The following is a 19315-nucleotide window of genomic DNA, read 5'->3' on the forward strand; positions in this document are numbered from 1 at the left end:
GCATCTCCCTATCTAAGACTTCTCGTCATTGAGTCGGGACCTGTTCATACGATCCGAGGCAGTAGCAAGTTGTTAACACTTTGCAGAGGAGGGACGGGCCATCTTGAGCTTTCCTGTTAGGCGCATGTCCCTTTTGCAACGCCTACCCCAGAATCTAGGCGCGCGGATGGATACTGCGGTTCTAGGCCCCGAAGAGACCCTTGCAATGACGACCACCTCCGTGTTGCTCATTCTTGCTGCGAGTTCGGTGGCGAGGCGCGGCGAGGCGTGGGCGCTGGCAGGGGCTGCAGCGATGGTCCGCAGCGCCGCCCGCGCTGACCAAGACGCACAGCGCACGGAAGGGGCGTGATGCACAGTGTTGGAACCCCGTTGACGTCGTTGAGAACGAGTCGAGTTCCTGAACTGAAGTGATCAATTACCGCCGCCACCGCCGTGTCGAGTCCGCATTATCGCGCAGACTGTTGCCGCCCGCCACCTTCCTCCTTTGTGACTGTACGAGTCTGGCTGCATGGTTGGCTGGTTGGCGGAGGAAGGTTGATCCTTGGTTGCTCCGCCTTGAGGGCCCAAGAAAGCCAGAAGTCGAGTCCGTCTGTCAGTCTGTCAGTCTGTCTGCAGGAACCCACCCTTAGCCGCCGTCGGTCCACTTCACGTTTATGCAACTTCTTTCACATCGCAATCTGCTCCCCCTCCACCGGCCGGCCACTCACCCAAATCACTCACCGCTTCCATCACCCACATTCAACACACACTTTCTTCATTCCCCCAACACCCACCCAGCAGTGGGACACATCTACACAACCTCTCTCATCTCGTCGCCGTCGCCGTGCACATCGGCCATTACATTCTCATCCTTACCTCCCTCGTTGAGACTCTGTTGCACGTTGCATTCCCTCGGGCTTCGGTGATCTATCACGTTCGATTCCCCTATCGGCCGGTACTCTTCGGCTTGGCACTCAACATTACTGGCAAACGGGCACCCACACTCTGCCCTCGCACCTCTTGACAACGCTCCCCCATCATCTCCAACTCTTTGCACTCGACTATTGCGCGTTTGCAATCAACCCTTGATTAACTCGTCTACACACCATGGCGTCCAACATGGTGCCCCAGGTACGCCACCCTTCATTCTGCATCCTCCACAAATGTATATCGGACTAGATTTCTGACATCGCTACTCTTATAGGAGGAGCTTCCTGTCCTCGAAGCCGTCATCAACATTCGAAACCGTCTTACAGCTCTGAAAAAGGTGCGCACGTCTTCGCTAACCTGGCCCATTGTCCCGAGGCTGACCCATCTTATCAGGACACGACCAGGTTCATCCGTGCTCAGGATGTCATGTCCATCTACAACCAGATTGTCAAGCAAGGTGGGTTATAGCCCTCATCCTTGTTGGCACCATGCTGACACATGCTATAGTTGCCAAGCTCAACACCATTCGTGATGAGCACTCACAGCCTGCTCTCAACTCCAACTCGAGCAGCTCGGCCACTCCCGCTCCCTTCCACCTTGAGCCCAACCGTGTCGACACCATCATTGCGGACGTCTTCTCTCTTGTCAGCCTGTTCTTCCTTGCCGTCGGCAAGACCCGAGAGTCGCCAGCGGTGTACTGCCAGATTGCCAGCATGCGTGTGAGTTTTAATCGCGTCCTACGAATGCCGTGGAGGTCGGCCGAAGGGTCAGAGCTCCGCCACCGGCGGCATCTCCCCGCTACGGCATAGCCTCAGAGTTATTCTTGACGATTCGCGCTGACATCGACCAGCAAATCCTCAACCACATGAACGAATCGGGCGTGTACACTGAGGCTTACCTCCAAGGGTTCAAGGAGCGTCTCAACCAGCTCAAGACAATTATCGAGAACGACCGCCGGGATGGACGGCACAATGAGCAGGTGCTCAAATACATGTCGTACAAGCTCCAGGGAACTGGTGCGTAAACAGCTCAACGGCGCGAGATTCCCACTGACGGGACCTCAGAGGCTATTGTGGACAAGCTGATCGACTCTCTGTCCGTGCTGTCGATTGAGCTGGTTCCCATTCACAACAGACTCGTTCTGCTTCGCAAGCAGCTCATGGCGCTTGCCACCGAGCCCAAGGTCAACAAGGCCGAGTTCAAGCCTATTGTCGAGGAGCTGCGCAAGATCGACTCGTGAGTGCTCAGGCGGCTAAAGGTTCCTCCCTACCCAACGCTAACAATGTATCAGGAAGCGCGTGGATGGGCAGTTCTTGGGTCCCGGCGGTTCATCTGTCCCAGAGGGCCAGGCACTTCTCAGCGGTCTTCTCGACTCATGTTTCGAGATTGTTCAGGATGTCAAGGCGCGCGAGGCCGAGGTGGATGTTACCCCACCTCTCAAGCCAATCTGGGAGCGCCTGACGACGATTAAGCAGCAGCTGGAGCAGCTGAGTGAGTGTGAAACTTTGGCTGCATCGAGCACCATCCTGACGGCCGTAGCGTTGACACACCGGTGGACTCTGCGTGAGACCGACCTGTACAAGTGGGTTGGGACTCATTAGTTCTCGCTGACCTCTCCAGCTACTCAGTGGCTCTGCGCGAGATCGACCAGATGCGAGTGGATGGCAAGTTCGTCGACGCTGATGGCAACAAGGCGGAGGGACAATACGTGAGTTCATTCGACTAGCAGATGTGGGGTAGCCACTGACGCGACCAGGTCTTGCTCTACCTGCTCCGTCGCTGTTACGGCCTCATCTTCCGCCTCATGTCTGAATCTGAGCCCATCTCGGAGGAGCTGATGCCCGTTGTAAGTGGAGCAGCTGTCGTTGGAGTTGTCCTGACTCGTTATAGGCAAACAAGCTCTCGACAATCAAGAAGTGTCTCAACGAAGTGCTCAAGTACGGTGGACCATACAGCCCTCGTGATCTCTACCCATACCACCTTGCCCTGCACCAGATTGACCAGCTGCGCAAGGACGGCAAGTTCCTTGCCGACGACGGTAGCATACCCGAGGGCCAGGCCATTCTCAACGCTCAGCTGTCGGAGGCACACGAGTTGCTCGAGATGCTCAAGGAGAGCATGTCGGACGACGACGATGACGACGAATAGGTGCAAAGCTCTCTCTCGCCTGGGGCAAGGCTTTTGACGATGGTGGATAGGAGTATCATGTGCCGTGGGCGTTTTAGCTACCGGCTCGAAGAGGATCATTACAATAGGCGTTGTACAACAATAGCGTCATGCAACAACTCAACCACACCAAGAGGGTGTGAACCAGCGTGCATACATAGACATCTGTTTGGCTTGTGGGAATCGCTTGTTGCCACCATCATTTTGATTCCGTCGGTCAGTCGGCAACATCACAACACACTCCCATACTCGCCCCCTCCACCGCCAACGTCCTTGCATCCACTCACTCGCTCGAGTTTGTACATTCCGTCTTCTTATCCCCTACCCACATCCTTCCCTACTCGCTATCGGATCGACATGAGTCGCTCCAACCGCACGGAGGAACAGGCCCATGCCCTTTTCGAACTCGACAACAATGAGCTCGATGAAATCTTGTCCGAGGACGACGAAGACGACGACGATGTCAAGCCCAACAGCAAGGCGCTGGACGTGCCCACGATTCTCAAGGGCCAGCTCAGCGAGCCTCGATTCAAGACTGTTAACCTCAGACAGCTCCACGGTGAGTGCGCTGTGAACCCCGACCCTTCTGCCGCTCACACCGCCAAGACCTCATACAATTTGCTCAGGTCGAACTTAGCCCCGAGTATCAGCGAGATGTTGTCTGGTCTTTAACCAAGATGGTTGGACTTATCCAGAGTCTGTTTTTCGTAAGTATCCTTATCTGGGAAGCTTTCTCTCACACGGCAGAACTATTACGTCCCCCCTGTCATCTTTGCGATCGAAGACAACGCCGAGGGTGAAGAGGTTCGCGTCTGCATCGACGGCAAGCAACGATGCACGTCGATCATGCGCTTCATGGAGGGCAAGATTCCGTTCAAGGGAGCCAACGGCGAGAAGTTCTGGTACACAAAGTACGGTGAGGGCCAGCGGGGCGGACAGTTACTCCCGGCTTCGTTGAAACGCAAGTTCGACAACATTGCTCTCCAGGTCGTCGAGTACGACAACATCGACACAGACAAGCAGCGAGACATTTTCCGTGAGTCAAACGTGGTGGTATGTATGCTAATGTATTCAGAGCGCGTGCAACTCGGTGTGGCTCTCAGCGCGCCCGAGAAGCTGCAGGCTCTGGGAGGGCATTGGAGCGCCTGGATCACAGAGCTTCAGAAGAAGTATGTGGTGTCAGCAGGAGCCCTTTCGTCACATCTCATGCACTTTGATGTGGCAAGGGGCAGGGCGTTCCAAAATGTCCTCGCCTTTGTCATGCTTGCGTTCGAAAACAAGTCTGGTTTGCACCCCACGAACGCAAGCGAGGTCAAGTTCCTCAACCGCACCGATATGCCGGAGAAGCCCTTCAAGAAGAGGGTGGACATGGCGTTGGGTATGTTCAACGAGATTGCGTCCAGCCATTACGAAACTGCATTCGGGGACATTGAGAAGCGAGTCGCGCCTGTTGGTACGTGCATCCTCTAGATTCATTGCTAAATCGCCCCAGAGTTCCAGTTCATCGCCTATGTCCTCTTCTCGAGGATGTACACGCTGTCTTTGAAGCGTCTTGCGCGAGAAATCTCGAAAATGCGTAATTATGTGCGCAGAGAGCACGTCGACGTCCGCTCCAACAACAAGGTTTACGCTACCTTTTGGGAGTATATCGACAGCATCCCTTTGACCAAGATGCCAGGAGAGCTCTCAGCAGTGGAGGAGTGGGAAGCGGAGGCCGACGCGCAGCGGGATGAGCGCCGGCAAAAGAAGCGCCGTCGCGAGGAGGAAGACGACGACGTCTACAACGGCATGGCTGCCACGCGGGATGAGCCCTCGGTTGTGACTGGCAGCCTTCGTTCAAGACAACCTGCGGAGGAGCGCAAACCTCAACTTCCCCCCGTTGAACACGTTCGCATCGCGCGACCTCCGCCCGTATCGATGGATGCTCCAGTCCAGTCCTCATATGCTGCTAATGGCTCGAGCCATGTGCAGGTAAGTAAGAATCGCCTCGGCTGTGCACCATTCGTTGATCTGACCCTACCTAGCATGACCCCAACAGTGCCGCCTACGCCCAGCAGCAGTCGCGGTTGTATCATCAGCAGCACCAGCACCAGCAGTTTACTCGCAGGTGAACTCAAAATCCGACCTAATCCATAGTCGTGTACAGTCTGTAGTGATAGTCATGCACCGCGAGTGCATCTAGATGGCAAGAGGAGTGACGAGCGACATTGCGCGTCGTGTACGGTCCATGCCGCCAGTGCCACCCACCGACTTTGCCAGGCACGGCTCATTCCGGTTTCCAAAATTCGGGCCGCCCGCAGGTCGTTTTCTTCATCTCGTCCATCCACCATGTCGGACCCACAACCGCCGTCCGCACCGCCAAGTGCGTCGCCACCGGCATCTGGCACGCCAGCGGCCTCGACCCCAGCTGCGGCTGCCGCTGGGGCGCCTGAAGCAGCCGGCGCCGCCGCCTCTGCGACCACGAGCAAGGGGCCCAGTGCCGGCACTGGTGCGCACGCCAACAGCACTGCCGGTCTCCCTCCCAAGGCGCCGGCGCAGCCTCTGCACGGCTTCCGCGCGGCGCTGGAGCACACTGGTATCCCCCGCTCGGTGCTGTTGTGGAAGCCCAAGCTCCCCGGCCGTAACTGGACCATCTTTTTCACCGTCGTCGGCACGCTCTCGTACCTGTACTACGACGACAGGAAGAAGGCCAAGCAGATCAGGCAAGAGTACATTGACAAGGTGTCATACCTTGCCCAGCAGCCCATGACCGGCAGCCTCGACATCCCGCGCAAGGTCAAGGTGTACGGCGCCCGCTTCCCCGAGGACGACGACACTGACCGCTCGCTGCGGTACTTCCGTAAATACGTCAAGGTGAGTTGGGTTGTGTTGCGGTGTGATGCCCGCCCGCCCGCGCTTTCCGCGCCGCCGTGCTGACCTTCTACAGCCGTACCTCGTCGCCGCGGCGGTCGACTACGAGCAGGTGCATGCGCCGCTGTACGGCTCGATTGCGCGTATTGTCCGCGCCAAGACGGTGCGCGACCGGCGTGTGACGCTCGGCCTCGAGGCGCCCGACGAGGCCCTCTCCCTCCCCGGCGTGCTCTCGCCCGAGGCCGTCCGCCAGCGCGAGCTCGAGGGCGGCACCATCCTCATCGGCCGCCCCTCGCTCAAGGAGTACCTCGCCGGCCTGCACCTCGCGTACAACAACGGCGTCAACGAGTGGGTGTGGGAGAAGGAGATTGACCGCGCCATCAAGGACGACGGCGTGTTCGATGAGCCGGTGACTGCCGCGCCAGAGGCACCTGTCGAGCCCGAGTCGACAACGGCGGCAGACCCCGCCGCGCCCGCAACGCCAAACTACACCAACCTGTCGTTCCTCTCCCGCCCTCCCCCTACTCCGGCAGCGCCTGCCGCCGCGGCGCCGGCACCAGTCGCCATCCCCGACTCGTGGCACGCCGCGCCTGCCCAGCTGCCGCCGCAGCCGCCCATCCTCCTCGTTCCGTTCCACAACCACCTCGGCTTCAAGCAGATCCCGTTCATGATCTACGACTGGTTCACTGAGCGCAAGCGCGTTCAGGCCGGCGCCGAGGCCGCCTACGCTCTGCTCACGAACGAGATCCGGCCGTTTGTCGGCCCCGAGGAGGGCGCCGCCCACCCCGACACCGACTTTGACACCAAGGCCGAGTCGTACTACAAGAACCGGTACGAAGGCCTCCCGGAGCGCACCGAGCAGGCCCGCAAGGACTACTACAAGGACCTTGCGCCCCGTCTCGAGTCGGCCCGCCAGTTTGCCCGCGGCGAGCGCGGCCTGACCGACGAGGAGAAGAAGAGCGACAAGCCCATCGTGACCGAGGATGCGCTGCGCGAGGAGCGAAGGAAGAAGGAGCTCAGGTGGCTCGGTGCAATTGAGGGCTTTGAGATTGTCCGCCCAGAGACGCCCACGGCCTGGGACCCCAAGTGGAACGGCTGGCTGCGTGTGTTTGATACCTCGAACAAGGAGTGAAAGAGTACATTATTCAGTCGCATATCAGATCACGCACCATGCACCATTCTTGCACGTTGCACATGGCTACACGCTCGTCTGAACAAAGGACTGCATTCCCTATGGTTGGAGCCTACATGCCATGGCACTGGCTGTGCCGTTTGCTGCTGCCTACTGCAAAGAGAATCTGGACGATGCCCCAGTTTGCTGAGGGATGTGGCTAGTGTGGCCCGGCGCCCTTGCCGCAGAAGTAATGCCTCAAGAGGAGGAGAAGTAAGGTACCTCAAGTGTCAAGAAGTAATCTCAAGACTGGTGGTACATCTGCCACTGAGGGGCGCCTTGACGGGGCTGGTAGTCACCGGCAGGCGGGCCCCAAGTGGGACCGCTGGGGTCCGTTGCCGGCCAGGCATTGGCAGCCGGGTACGGGCGCTGTGGAGCGACCGGAGGAGCCTGCGGCCAGCCAGAGGGAGGATGTGGTGACAGACCAGGAGGGGCCGGCGCGCCCCAAGTTGGGGCTGGGAGCGGTTGCTGCTGTTGGTGGCTAAAGTGTTGCTGTTGTCGCGGTGTTTGAGGCAAGTGCGGATCTGACTGCCAAATGGCAGAGATTGGACGCCCTTGCAGAGCCGGGCCAGGATGTGATGGAGCAGCGGTTCGAGAAACCCCCTTCTGCGATTCCTCACGGCTCATGGTCCAGATGCTGCCCGCTCCGGAAATGTCACCGCCGAACAGCATTGGGGCAGGTTTGCTTGGTGGCACTCGGGCAGGTTGACCACCTAATGACAGGTTCTGCAACATGTCGTGGGCCGTCTGTCCAGGTTGTGGATACGTCTCATTGATCACCGGCGTGCTTGGGCGATCAGCATGGCTCTGACGCGGAGACATACCTTCTACCCCAGACGATCACCTCATCATCGTCGTCATAACCTTGATGGTCGTCACCGCCCACACTGCTGCTCCCTTCTGTCAGAGTTGCACGCATCGCAAGATTGACGGGGTCGTCTTCCGTTTCAGTCGATACGGAGACGGAGATGCTGTCGTCGTTGTCACGATTGGGGAGGGCCAGAGGCTCCTGGACAGGGCCCGTATTGAGGAGTGCTGCGCCGGCCTAAAAGGTGTCAGTCACCTGAGACCAGACAGTAACGACCACTCACCTCTGTCTGCATCAACAGCTTGACGTCCACCAACAGGTCTCCGATACGCATGAGTTGCTCCTCATTCGGGTGCACTTCATGTCTTGGCGCATTATCCAACTCATCACAGTGATCCGCGAACTCTGCGCCACCGTTGACCGAGCGTCCGCGACGAAGGGGAAGGAAGCCCTTCATGTCGATGTCCTCTTCTAGGGGCTGGTCAAGGCCAGGTAGTTGTGCCAGCGGGAATAAGCGGGCGAGGGCAATCATCAGGCGCTTGTAGTCGTGCCAAAAGGTCGCGAGGGCGGCGCTCAGATCTGGGTTGTGGCCCCAAGACTCGCGGGCAATGTATTTGAGGTTGGCCTTGATCCAGCGGGAGATGATGCGAAGGGCAGGAAGAATGCGACGAACGACTGCTGTAATGTTCTGTGCCAGCGCCATTATGCCATCGGCGTCCGTGTCGGAAGTGGGATCGTCGTCCTCAGCAATCGCCGAGTCGTCGACCTTGCCTCTAGATAGCAGCAGTTCTTCGACCTCGTCGGCCGTGACCGTCGTGAGGGCCGTGAACATGGTGAAGAGAAACCCGAGAGAAAGCTCCTCTACTGCCTGTCGCCTTTCTGCCTGCTTTGCCCCATCTGCTGGAGCGGCGCCCCGCGTTGGCGCCGATGGACCCAGACGCGCGTGCCAATGCGATCCGATCACCATGGCCGTGGTCTTGACAATTGCTTCGGAAGGCAGCCTCCGAGCGCGCACGAGGCGAGTAAACTGATCTAACAGCGTCGCATTGAAGGCGGCAAGGTGACTGGTGCTGGGGACGAGTCAGTAGGTTTCATCATCCTCTTACTTACCCAGCCTTGAGGAAGATGATCGACAGGGCAATCAAGAAATCACGCTTAAACGCGTCTTTGTCCTCGCGCGCTTCTTCATCGCCGCCCTCCACGTCAGTGTGGCGGTTCGCGCGCCAGCGGTCAAAGACCTTCTTGAAAACGCGCTCCAGGTTTTGCTCGCCGCTAGGGAACGGCTGCTGGACAGCCAGTGCGCGAAAGTAGTGGTAAGCGCAGTGAAAGTTGTCCCCGAGATATCCGTCGATAACTGCGAGCTGGTTGAATGCAATTCCTATGGCGTGTCAGCCCATGTACAGTTGCAGACTTGGGCACTCACCGTTATCAGGCTGCAGACCGCGGGCAACCTCGTAATACGTTGTGGCGTTGCTAAACTTGTCGGCCGAGTCAGACCCACGGCTGGCATCGTGCCCTTCGCGTGCCTCGCGGCGAGCACGCTCGCTGTACTGCTCCTTGTAGCGCTCGAGGTCGCCGAGACAGATGAGGCCCTTGTAGACTATGCTGAGCTTCTTGTCCGTCTCCTCGCGGCTGAGCGGCGGGGCCAAGCCTGGGCTGTCCTCGCCTGCCGTTGCCGGAATCGGGAGGCCGACCAAGGCCAGGCGGTCCTGGGTCCTGTCTTGCACGCGGTAGAATGCGACGATGCGAACAATCAAGCTGCGGTAGAAGTTGTCCTCTGCAACGAGTGCCGAGCGGAACCTTGCCAGCGTGCGCCGGAGGTCTGCCACGGGGTCGGCGCCGTGCTTGGGGCCGCCGTTGCCGCGCCTCTGGCCTGGTGGAGGGAGTACAGTCTCGATTCGCGCCGTGATATCGCGATACGCCCCAATGATAGAGTACGTGGTGTTGAGCCAGAGGAGGTCAATCGACTGCGCGTGGGGACTCTGCGGATGTTGAAACAGGACGGCGAGATAGGCGTTGCGTGCGCTGCAGTGTGTGTGGTCAGCTTCGTGATGCGAGTTCTAACAGCTGCACCATACTCACCGTTGCCGCAGGCTCTCGGCCTCGCGGGACCACGGAGGAGACGTCTTGAGCGCCGCCTTGAGCTCGGCAGCTGCGTCCTGCGCGTTCCTGATAACGAGGTGTCAGCGTGAAGTGATCCCGTCGTCGTCGCCAGCAGCTCGGTCAAGACGCACTGGAAGAGCTCGGTAGCGCTCAGCTGCGCCGCGCCGGTCTCGTCGTCGCCCACGCCCCCGTCGGCGTCATGTGGCTGGGCGAGCTGCTCGGTGCTCCCAGACGACGTAACGACCCGTGTTGTCGTGCGCGCGCCCCGCCCACGGCGCCGCGAGTGTCCCGACGGCCCGGGCATGAATCCAACGTCGTCCTCGGCGGGCGTGCGCTAGGCGGCCAGTGGGTGTGATGCACGAAGCGTGTATGTGTGGTGTGGGGAGGACGACGGCTGGGTTGAATGACAGAGGCGAGTACGACGACTCGCAATGACGAACGACGACGGATTGTGTAGCAGCGGCGCGGGGTGGGGGTGAGTGAGTGAGTCAAGGAGGCGGCATCGCACCGGACGGCCAAATGGCGGCTGTTTTTGTCATTCGACTTTGGTTTACCCTGCCCAAGTTGTGTGCCATGCACTCGCACTCGCGACAATGTCCCACTCTGATGCTCAGATGCATGCAATGATAGATACTATTACTGGCCACGTCCAAACCATCCACCCAGCCATCCCTTCTGCTGCTGCTGAGCCTGCGGCTGCTGCTCGGGCGCCTCGGTAGCCTCCACAGGTTGAGGCGTCGCCTCCCGAGTGCGCTCGCGCGCCACGGCCGCCGGCCGTGCAACAGGCGCATGGACAACCTCTGGCGTTGCGATAGCAGCCTGTGCCTGGATGGGAGCAACCTTTGGCAGACCCTTTCCAGCGTGCTCGAGGAGATCCTCCATAGGCAGGTCAATGTAGTTGAATGCCGTGTCAAAGAAGACGGGCTTGGTCACCGTGTGTGCAAAGAGCGCACGCTTGGCAGCAAGGTCGAGAGCCTGGACACGCTTGTCAAGGCTGTCAATGTCGGCCTGAGAGAGCTTGACAACCTCCTCCTGCAGAGGCACGTCAGAGTTGAACAGCGCCTCGCGAGCCTGAGTAACGTTGTCGCCGGCGAGCGACAACAGCTGGACTGCCGAGGCGTACGACGGCGTGGGGTGGACCGTGTGGAGACGGGCAAGGTAGTACTCCTTTGTGGCGTTGAAGTAGGACGAGACGCCCTCGGCAGCGCGACGGACACCATCCTTCTCCTCGACGATGGCGAGGTTGCGGAGCTGGTTGAGACTCTGCAACACAGTGTCGTACAGCTTGACGATGGCCGCAAGAGACTTGATCGCCTCCTCGACCTTTGCCCGCCCACCGGGAATGGTGAACACGGTCGGGTCCGCAGACAGCGAAGGCTGGCTGGCAGACAGGGAGTCGACAAGGAGAAGGTCGCGGCGAATGCGGTTGGAGAGCAAAAGGAAGACGATGTACTGGTGCGCAAGCGAGAGCGACTCGGCCGTGCGTGTCGAGCGCAACGACGCCGAAGCCGAATTCTCATGGTCCTCGACCAAGTGCCTCGCGACGCCCTCGGCGTCACCAAGAACACCGAGAACACGGTCCCAGCCCTTCATTCCACGGCCCTTTCCGCTGTCCGACTTGCCCTTGAGCTTGCCGAGCGCCTCCTGGACACGGAGCATGGCCTGGACGATCTCGGCGTTGCGGAGCTCGACCTTGTCGCCCGCAAACTCGACAGCGTCGAGGGTACGGCGGCCGGCCTCAATCTCAGCCGAGCCGACCTCGGCACGCAGGCTGTCGACGAGCTTGCCGAGGCCAGGCAGCGCCTCCTCCATCAAATCGGCGTCAATGTCGGCCACGACACCCTCAATGTCGTGCGACTCGGCGCGACCGAGCTTGTACGCGCTGAAGCGGATAAGCGGGTCGTAGAGGTCGATAAACTCGGCGGCGAGGGCCTGGTCGTACGAGTCCTTGGCTGCGTCCGCGAGCGTGTTGAGCAGGCGGCGGCGCGCAGCGAGGTCGGCGAGCACATCGGCGTACTGCACGCGCTCAAAGTTGAGCTCGGCGCGCACTGACAGGTGGTAGATGGTGATCTCGGCCAGGGTTCGCTGCGACAGGCGCGACTCCGAGGCGAGATGCTGCGCCGCGGCGTACAGCGACGTGGAGAACTTGAGCGCGCGGCGGAGCCACGAGATCTGTTCCTTGCGCGCCGAGGCCGGCGCGTTCGGCTTGCCGATCAGTGCCTTGAGCTCATGCGAGTGCGCGAGTGCGCGCTCGGCGGAGAAGAGGATGAGCTGGAGGTGACTGGGGTCGGGTCAGCAGCGAGCCCACAACCTCGACTCACCGGACATCCGTAACCGACTCGGGAGTGAGCGGCGCAGGCTTCTTGTACACCTTGCCCTTGCCCGACGTGAGGCCCGTCACCTGGCGCAGGCGGTGAAGCTTGTTCGAGCAGTGGTGGCTGGGACAGGTCAGTGGGGACCGCAACGACCCTCCACCTACCGGTATCGCTCGTGGTCGCCATTGCGGAGGCCGTAGACGCCGCGCTCGCGGCTGAGGAGGTTCAAGACTGGGGGTCAGCAGAAGAGCGAGGGTAGCTTGCGCACCCTTGAATGAGAGGTCCTGCGTGGGCTGGGCCATTGTTGCTTGGAGGAGGAGAGTAGAAGTGCCCACACGAGCGAAGTGTGATGGAGCTCGACTTTGACAATGTCGCCTGACGCCTCGAGGTTCCAGGCGGCTCATCGTGGTGGTGGATGCCAGTTGGCACTTTGCTCGGAATTTGCTCCCGTCGGCATCCACCACCGACAATCAACCTCGACCTCGATCGACCTTTGCTTGTTGTTGCAGTTGCAGCGTTCGCCCATCTACAACACCACCAAAACCCCTGCAAAACATGTCATCAAGAGTAAGTTCGGCCTCTCGAGCACCAGCCCATCGCTAACCCGCAGGGCGGACGAGGAGGCGCGACTCGCGGCCGTGGCGGCGCGCAGGGAAGGCCCGACGACCGCAAGAAGAAGGAGAGCATCCTCAACCTCGCGCTCTACGTCGACAAGAGCATCAACGTCAAGTTTGCCGGTGGGCGCGAGGGTGCGTCGGCTTTTGAAATGGAAGAGATGGAGCTGACCCCGCAGTCACGGGCATCCTCAAGGGCTACGACCAGCTCATGAACCTCGTCATGGACGAGGTCGTCGAGTCGTATGAGAGTGGGTTTGGGTTTGGGCTGCAAGGCGGCGCTGACTGGCCCCAGACGATGCGATCCCCAAGCGGACACTCGGCCTCGTCGTCCTCCGCGGCCCTAACGTCGTCCTCATCAGCCCGACTGACGGCTCAGCTGGTGAGAGCTTAGTCGTGCGAGACCGAGAAGCTAACACACCCTGCAGAAATCGAAAACCCCTTCGCTCAGTAGATGGCGAGATTGACCGCGACGCAGTAGTAGCATCAATAGCACGCATGTATCATCAGAGACGTCAGAGCTTGGTCCAGTTGCACTAGGCTGGCAAACTGGATCGCCAGGTCGGACTGTTGTTGCCTTCCTCGGCGACGCTTGTGGTTCAGCCGCCCAGCCCAGTTAACACACCTGCACGCCGTCCTCCCCCTTCCCCTCGCCTGTCACACTGCCCACGATGGGTACATGGATACATACAGAGCCTATACGACCTGTGTTTCTCTACTTCAAGCCAGACGCTATCGCCGTCTCAATCTCACCGGCCATGGCTCTCAGCACATCTTGTACAACTGTGACGTTGCACAGTATCGACGTTCCATTGTCCAGTCTCAGAACCGGAGGCATAACAGGCGCGATCGTTCGGGTGGGAGCAAGTGCAGCTGGCGTGCGGCCCGGCGTCTTGCCCGGAGTGGCTGCCACTGCTCCTGGCGTCATTGCAGCTGCAGGCGTACCGAAGGCAAGCGAGCCAGGGGTGTGCACCTTGGCGACACGCGCGGCCTGGAAGCCCTTCGCAACCGCGCGCTCGAGGTTGGGGATGGCGCTCAACGGACCGCATGTGAGGTCCAGAGGGATACCGGGCCTCTGCTGAGAGGCATCTGTGATGAGGAAGCGCGACGAGTCCGCGGTGAGAGTGGCATCGAGGGCATACCGCGTCGTTCCCTCGTGATCCCACACGAGACGGTATTGGGTGACGGAGCGGACGACGAGCACGGGGTACTCGGTCGCTGTAGCCACTCGGAGCGACTCGACCTCGAGCAAGAGTGGTAGCGTTGCGCGGAGCAGTTGGATGAATTGCTGCCCGCTGCTACCCAGAGCGTCTGTAGCCTGCGGCGACTGTGCCGTCAACTCGTTGAGGTGATGAGACAGTAACGGCGCGATCAACTGATGAGGACTGGGCTCTCCATCCACAGCTGGTGTAGCGGATGGAGCCGCAGGTGTGGAGCTGATGAAAGACGAGCGGAAGAATGACGCCTCGTACGAGTCCGATGTGGGCGTGTACGTGATGGCGACCTGGTAGCCCTTTGACAACTGTTAGCATTGAAATGCAAGGGAAGCGATGTTCACTCACTGGAGCATACTGGAGGGTGGCGGTGCACAGGTCAAAGGAGAGCATGCGGATATCGCGGAACTTCTCCGTCTTGTTGAGGCGGTTGACATCGCCAGCGACGATGATGACCTTGCTGAGCCTCTCCCACTGTTCCAGGAAGTCGGGGACGCATCGCGAGACGTTGGGAGCCCGGAAGCGCACAGTCGACGTCGCCTGGTCAAATCTGATTCCTTCGGCTCGCGCCGCAGTGGATGACGCTGGGGCAACGTTTGCAGGGGACGTGTCGTTGACTGACGGACGGTGGCGAAGGCGGACAATGGTCTCCACAGAGCACTTGGCTCCCTTCCACCAGTCGTTGATAACGAGGAAGACCTTGGGGGCAGCCACTTCTGCCGTTCGGCCGTCCTTGAACAAGTCGCTCGCATTGACGCAGAGGTTTGGCACCATACCTGCCAGGGCAGAGCGGCTGCGAGGGGCGGGGAAGTCGGTGTCCTCGGGGAAGTGGGTGGTGTACGGGATTCCACGATCCTTGAGCTGTTGCTCCACCATCGTTTGCGCTACCAACGCATTGCAGTAGTAGAACATGTCTCGCAGGTCCTTGGAATCGACTCGGAAACGGCACGAGGCGTCCTCGGGGTCGAATTCGTCGGGAATGTTGACCGTTCCGTCCTCATCCAATGACCTCTTCTGGCTCTTTGCCTTGCGTCGTTCGATGAGCTTCGACAGCTCGATCGGTATCCGGTCACCAACAGACATCTTGAGGCCACCTCCGTTGTCCATCGGGACGCGAAGAAGCTTGAGAAGCTCGTACGCAATCCCGTCTTGCGTTACTTTGGACACAAAGTAATGCGACTGTGAGACGGGTAGTGGCACGAACACGGTCGACGTCGGGTGCAAATCGGTCTTGGCGAGATCGTGTGTTCTCAATGCCACACGGCGCACAGGATACAGACCCAGCTGTCGAAGGTTGTCCTCCACGTCCTCCATAATGACAGCGGATAACAGTCGGTGAAGGTCATCTGCCAACCTCGTCTTGTGATCATTGACAGACGCAGTTGCGAGTTTTGCCCGCAGGCTCCGGTTGTTCTCCAGCACCTGACCGTTGTCCTTGGTGCTCGTGTCTTCAATCTCGATGAGGCCGGTGGTGGCCGACACGGCGACTGTGAAGTGCGCGTTGCCATGCTGTGCAGACAGGGGAACGACGAGGGCGAGGGGGCGCGTCGGGGAATCGGACTCGACAATCCGCGGGGGATTTTGAGGGTTGAGCGTCAGACGGTGAACGCCGAGGAGCGGTGCTGTTGTCACCTCGGATAGATGCTTGGCATGTGCCCTTGTCGCTGTTGTCAAGATCTCCTTCATGCTGAGATTGCTGGGATTCTGGGCATGGTTAGCTCGGCCACGGTCCTCCACTCACGATGCTCAAAATCGATGGGTCCATCGAGTCCCCAACAGTCAAGGTACCACCGACACCAGCCTCTCCAACCTCCCATTGCACCTTGATCTCAAGGTTCACTGCACGCTCAGTGGGCTGGACACCACAAGCGGCTGTCTCCCGCAGGATCTTTTCAGCCTCGCTGATGGGGGTGGACGACTCGGTGAGGGAGAAGGTTAACGTGCCTCCAACAGGGGCAGGCGTCCGCGATGTGCCCAAGCTTGATGGTGGCTGCGTTCGCTTGCCAGCGGCCCCATGGGCCGGTTGAGGTTGTGGTTGCCGCTTCGGCGTCCAATACCGCACTCGCAGCTCCTTCTTCGCCCGATCAGTGTCGACAAGGAGCTGGCCCCTCCATCGACCTTGACTCAAAACCATGGCCTGGGAGAAGAGGACTTCAAGCTGGTATGCCAGTGACAGGTGTTCTGAGGGCGTCAGTTTGTTTGTTGCCCCCAACACTCACGTAGCAAGTTGTACACGCGGACAAGGGGCGAATCAACAAACGCAGTGTCCTCTGACGCAGCATTCGTTTCTAGGACTGGTCGTGGTGCCAAGACCTCGATATTTGCGAGGTCCAGAATCTGCTGTCGCTCTTCCGCAGAGAAAGACGAGCGCGAGCCTTCGCTGCCCCAAGCCCATTCCAATCCAGTGAGCCACCATCGACTGTCGTCTTCAAAGCCGACGACACTGAGCTGAGCGCGCCATCCCTGGTTTCCACCACCGCGGACGTGAACACGACCATCCGCCACCTTCTCAACCACGAGCTCTGGTGGAATATAGTCGACGCAGCGTAGTCGGTATAACAGGTGCTCGTTGAGCCGTTCCACAGTGTCGAGAACCGCTGGCGGGTTCAAGGGAGGTTGAGGAACGAAGGAATCTGTCAAGGCTGTCGGCAGTCGCGTGTAGGTGCCAGTGGACTGGAGGGACAATGCCGTCAGGAGATCCGCGTTCCGTTCTCTGAACAATAGTCAATATCACAATAGCAAGTCACACGGCGCCCAACTCACCGCAACGTCTCGACCAGCTTTGTGACGTGACGGATGTGCTCGATTGCGACCTCATGCTGAGAGTTCTGGTGCTCCAGGAACTGCTGGATGCGCCTGGCGTCTGTCACTTTGCCTTGGGCAACGGAATCGTCTGCCACTCGCGCCTTTGGCTTGAGCGGATGTGTCGCCGGGCTCGTATTGTTCGACTCTCCATTCGAGTGTGGGGTCGGAAACGACGGCGTAGGGCCTACTGGCAGCCCCGATGCCGCAGCAGCAGTGACCAAGTCGACCGACGTCTTCCATCGTAGCACGGCGAGGTACTTGAGCACTGCCTGTCTGGTCGTTTTGGCATACTCGATAATATGCTTTGGTTTTTGCCGAGGTTGCAGTGGCGGCAGCCTGTGATATCATCAGCTCGCGTCTCTAACTCCTCGATACGCATCCTCCGCGCGCGCGGGGAGTGCAGCACCCAACGCACGTCTTCATCACCAGTGTCCGGAGGTCGCGGTCTCCCCTGCGAGAGAGGCGGTCGAGCATGGGTCCGAGGGGGATGTTTTCCGTCTCCCAGTAGGGCGGGAGCTCGTCCTCGATCTGGTCTGGCGTCGGGGTCGGGTACGCAAAGTAGGGGTCTGGTCCGAGCTGCGGATTGCGCGACGACGAGGCGACGGGCTGCGGCCGCTGGTGAAGAGCTGCCGGTGCACCGGGCTGCTGCGACTGCTGTTGTGGTGCCGGCGCGCTGTCGTTCAAGCCTGATTGGGCTTGGACGCTGCCCGAGGGCCGCGCAGGCGCTGGTGCGGTCATTATGCCAGGGGCGAGAGGGTTGTTTTGGAGTAGTGAATCAGAGAGCCATGGCTCTAGTTGACGGAGAAGGAGGAGGAGGCGAGTGGAGGAACAAGGAGGAGTTGTAGTGTGGGTGGTGGGTGGTGGGTAGGCAAGTTGCATTGTGTGGTGGGTGGTGGGAAGTGACGCGCGCCTATTTTACCATGAGTGGGATGGTGCAGGCCTAATTATGTTGGGTGAGCCATGCGGTCGCCGTGGGTGGGGTGCCTGAACTCGTCACTTGTGGCGACCGGCGACAGGTTGCCAGATGCACGGCGCCGTCAACCGCCGCCGCTGACTGCTCTGGCTGCTGGCCGCTGGCTGCATTTTCGGCCCTCCGGCTCAAACCAAACCCGTGGCCAGGTGCTATACTCATCATCGACTCGGTAGTGTACACCATCACCCAACACACACCACACACGCACAATGGCATACATCGCGCCAGCAGACCTGGACAAGGTGCTGCGACGAGGCAAGGCAGGCGACGACCTGGGCAACAAGATTGCAGAGGCAATCTCGCTCATAGAGGGCGTGCTCGACGATCTTGGGTAAGCGCACCTCATCGCCGACGCGGCATGCCGCTGCTGACCACACCCTCAGCGAGTCTGGTGTCGCGCTTTCGTTCAACGGAGGAAAGGATTGTGCGTGCGGCCTCCCCGAGCTCATAGCTAACGCCTAGGCACTGTGCTGCTGCATCTCTTCGCGGCGGTGCTGTACGAGCGGCACAACAAGGTCTCGGCGTCTCTCCAGCCGGCGCACACGGACATTTCGCAGCTGCCGCATGGTTCCGGTCCAGCAGGCGAGTCGTCGGCCTCAGCCAAGGCATGTCAGGACGCGCCCATCGCGTCGCCACCACCGCTACCGGCGTGCGTCAACGGCTCGGCGTCGGCGTCGGCGTCGGCGGAGCCTGTGGCCAACGGTCAGCCAGCGACGCACCACCGCGCACACCAGTCCGCGCCGTACCCCGTCATCCGGAGCGTGTACTTCACCTCGGCCAACCCCTTCCCCGAGATGGAGGCGTTCGTGATTGAGAGCGTGAACCGCTACGCGCTCGACCTGTACCGCTTCGGTGGCGGCATGAAGGCCGCGCTGTCAGAGTACCTCAGCTGCTTGGGAGGGAGCGAGGTGCGCGCCATCTTGCTGGGAACGCGGCAGGGCGATCCCAATGGAAGTGAGTGGTTGTCGGGTCCATACGGCAGTTGGCAGCCACTCACGCAGTTCAGAGGTGGCAGTGCTCGCGCCGACCGACCCATCATGGCCCCAGGTTCTGAGGGTCCACCCCGTGCTCGACTGGACGTATGACGACATCTGGTCATTCCTGCGTGAGCTCGACGTCGAGTACTGCAGCCTGTACGATGAGGGGTGAGTTTAGTGTGTAAAAATGCGAGTCTAACCGTCCAGATACACATCCCTCGGCTCTACCACAAACACACTCCCCAATCCCTACCTCAAGACGGCCACTGGTTACGAACCTGCGTGGAAGTGTGAGTATACACGGCTGTCCGACCGGCACGCAACAGTGCTGACTGTTCTCAGTGCGAGATGGCTCGCAGGAGCGCGCAGGCCGAACCTAGGCCGACCAGCGCCCCGCATAGATCTAGACG

General features: G+C 60.0%; 7 protein-coding genes across 7 annotated transcripts; 4 read left to right on the top strand and 3 right to left on the bottom strand.

Moving 5' to 3' along the window:
* The first annotated feature begins 673 nt into the window (after window positions 1–673).
* Window positions 674–3210, top strand: SPAC30C2.08 (UPF0662 protein). The gene is made up of 11 exons (XM_062769722.1): window positions 674–1110; window positions 1184–1246; window positions 1303–1366; window positions 1417–1628; window positions 1760–1925; window positions 1974–2145; window positions 2201–2400; window positions 2449–2491; window positions 2530–2617; window positions 2666–2755; window positions 2800–3210. The coding sequence occupies exons 1-11, from the start codon at window positions 1087–1089 to the stop codon at window positions 3055–3057; spliced, it is 1380 nt and encodes a 459-aa protein (XP_062625706.1). The 5' UTR covers window positions 674–1086; the 3' UTR covers window positions 3058–3210.
* Window positions 3211–3290: 80 nt separating this feature from the next.
* On the top strand, window positions 3291–7057 carry TIM54 (Mitochondrial import inner membrane translocase subunit TIM54; the record flags this gene model as incomplete). Its single annotated transcript, XM_062769723.1, has 8 exons — window positions 3291–3634; window positions 3682–3782; window positions 3823–4111; window positions 4151–4528; window positions 4568–5046; window positions 5100–5182; window positions 5553–5928; window positions 6002–7057. Exons 1-8 carry the CDS (start codon window positions 3433–3435, stop codon window positions 7055–7057), a joined length of 2964 nt encoding a protein of 987 aa, XP_062625707.1. The 5' UTR covers window positions 3291–3432.
* On the bottom strand, window positions 5398–10491 carry SMG7. Its single transcript, XM_062769724.1, has 8 exons — window positions 10139–10491; window positions 9987–10073; window positions 9328–9929; window positions 9015–9282; window positions 8188–8974; window positions 7921–8141; window positions 6002–7883; window positions 5398–5928 (listed from the first exon to the last, which is right to left on the bottom strand). Exons 1-7 carry the CDS (start codon window positions 10309–10311, stop codon window positions 7340–7342), a joined length of 2682 nt encoding a protein of 893 aa, XP_062625708.1. The 5' UTR covers window positions 10312–10491; the 3' UTR covers window positions 5398–5928; window positions 6002–7339.
* Window positions 10492–10622: 131 nt separating this feature from the next.
* Window positions 10623–12673, bottom strand: Srp68 (Signal recognition particle subunit SRP68). The gene is made up of 4 exons (XM_062769725.1): window positions 12591–12673; window positions 12487–12553; window positions 12329–12445; window positions 10623–12288 (listed from the first exon to the last, which is right to left on the bottom strand). Exons 1-4 carry the CDS (start codon window positions 12622–12624, stop codon window positions 10644–10646), a joined length of 1863 nt encoding a protein of 620 aa, XP_062625709.1. The 5' UTR covers window positions 12625–12673; the 3' UTR covers window positions 10623–10643.
* Window positions 12674–12838: 165 nt separating this feature from the next.
* Window positions 12839–13453, top strand: lsm7 (U6 snRNA-associated Sm-like protein LSm7). Its single transcript, XM_062769726.1, has 5 exons — window positions 12839–12889; window positions 12933–13071; window positions 13116–13187; window positions 13232–13318; window positions 13365–13453. Exons 1-5 carry the CDS (start codon window positions 12878–12880, stop codon window positions 13388–13390), a joined length of 336 nt encoding a protein of 111 aa, XP_062625710.1. The 5' UTR covers window positions 12839–12877; the 3' UTR covers window positions 13391–13453.
* Window positions 13454–13605: 152 nt separating this feature from the next.
* Window positions 13606–17780, bottom strand: RGR1 (Mediator of RNA polymerase II transcription subunit 14). Its single transcript, XM_062769727.1, has 6 exons — window positions 17371–17780; window positions 16914–17291; window positions 16370–16863; window positions 15892–16331; window positions 14499–15854; window positions 13606–14449 (listed from the first exon to the last, which is right to left on the bottom strand). Exons 1-6 carry the CDS (start codon window positions 17691–17693, stop codon window positions 13652–13654), a joined length of 3789 nt encoding a protein of 1262 aa, XP_062625711.1. The 5' UTR covers window positions 17694–17780; the 3' UTR covers window positions 13606–13651.
* Window positions 17781–18137: 357 nt separating this feature from the next.
* On the top strand, window positions 18138–19285 carry flad1 (FAD synthase; the record flags this gene model as incomplete). The annotated part of the gene is made up of 6 exons (XM_062769728.1): window positions 18138–18259; window positions 18312–18352; window positions 18391–18882; window positions 18935–19073; window positions 19113–19195; window positions 19248–19285. 6 exons carry the CDS (start codon window positions 18138–18140, stop codon window positions 19283–19285), a joined length of 915 nt encoding a protein of 304 aa, XP_062625712.1.
* Between the last annotated feature and the right edge of the window lie 30 nt (window positions 19286–19315).

Source organism: Vanrija pseudolonga, chromosome 2, assembly GCF_020906515.1.
Source record: "Vanrija pseudolonga chromosome 2, complete sequence".
Classification (NCBI taxonomy): Eukaryota; Fungi; Basidiomycota; class Tremellomycetes; order Trichosporonales; family Trichosporonaceae; genus Vanrija; species Vanrija pseudolonga.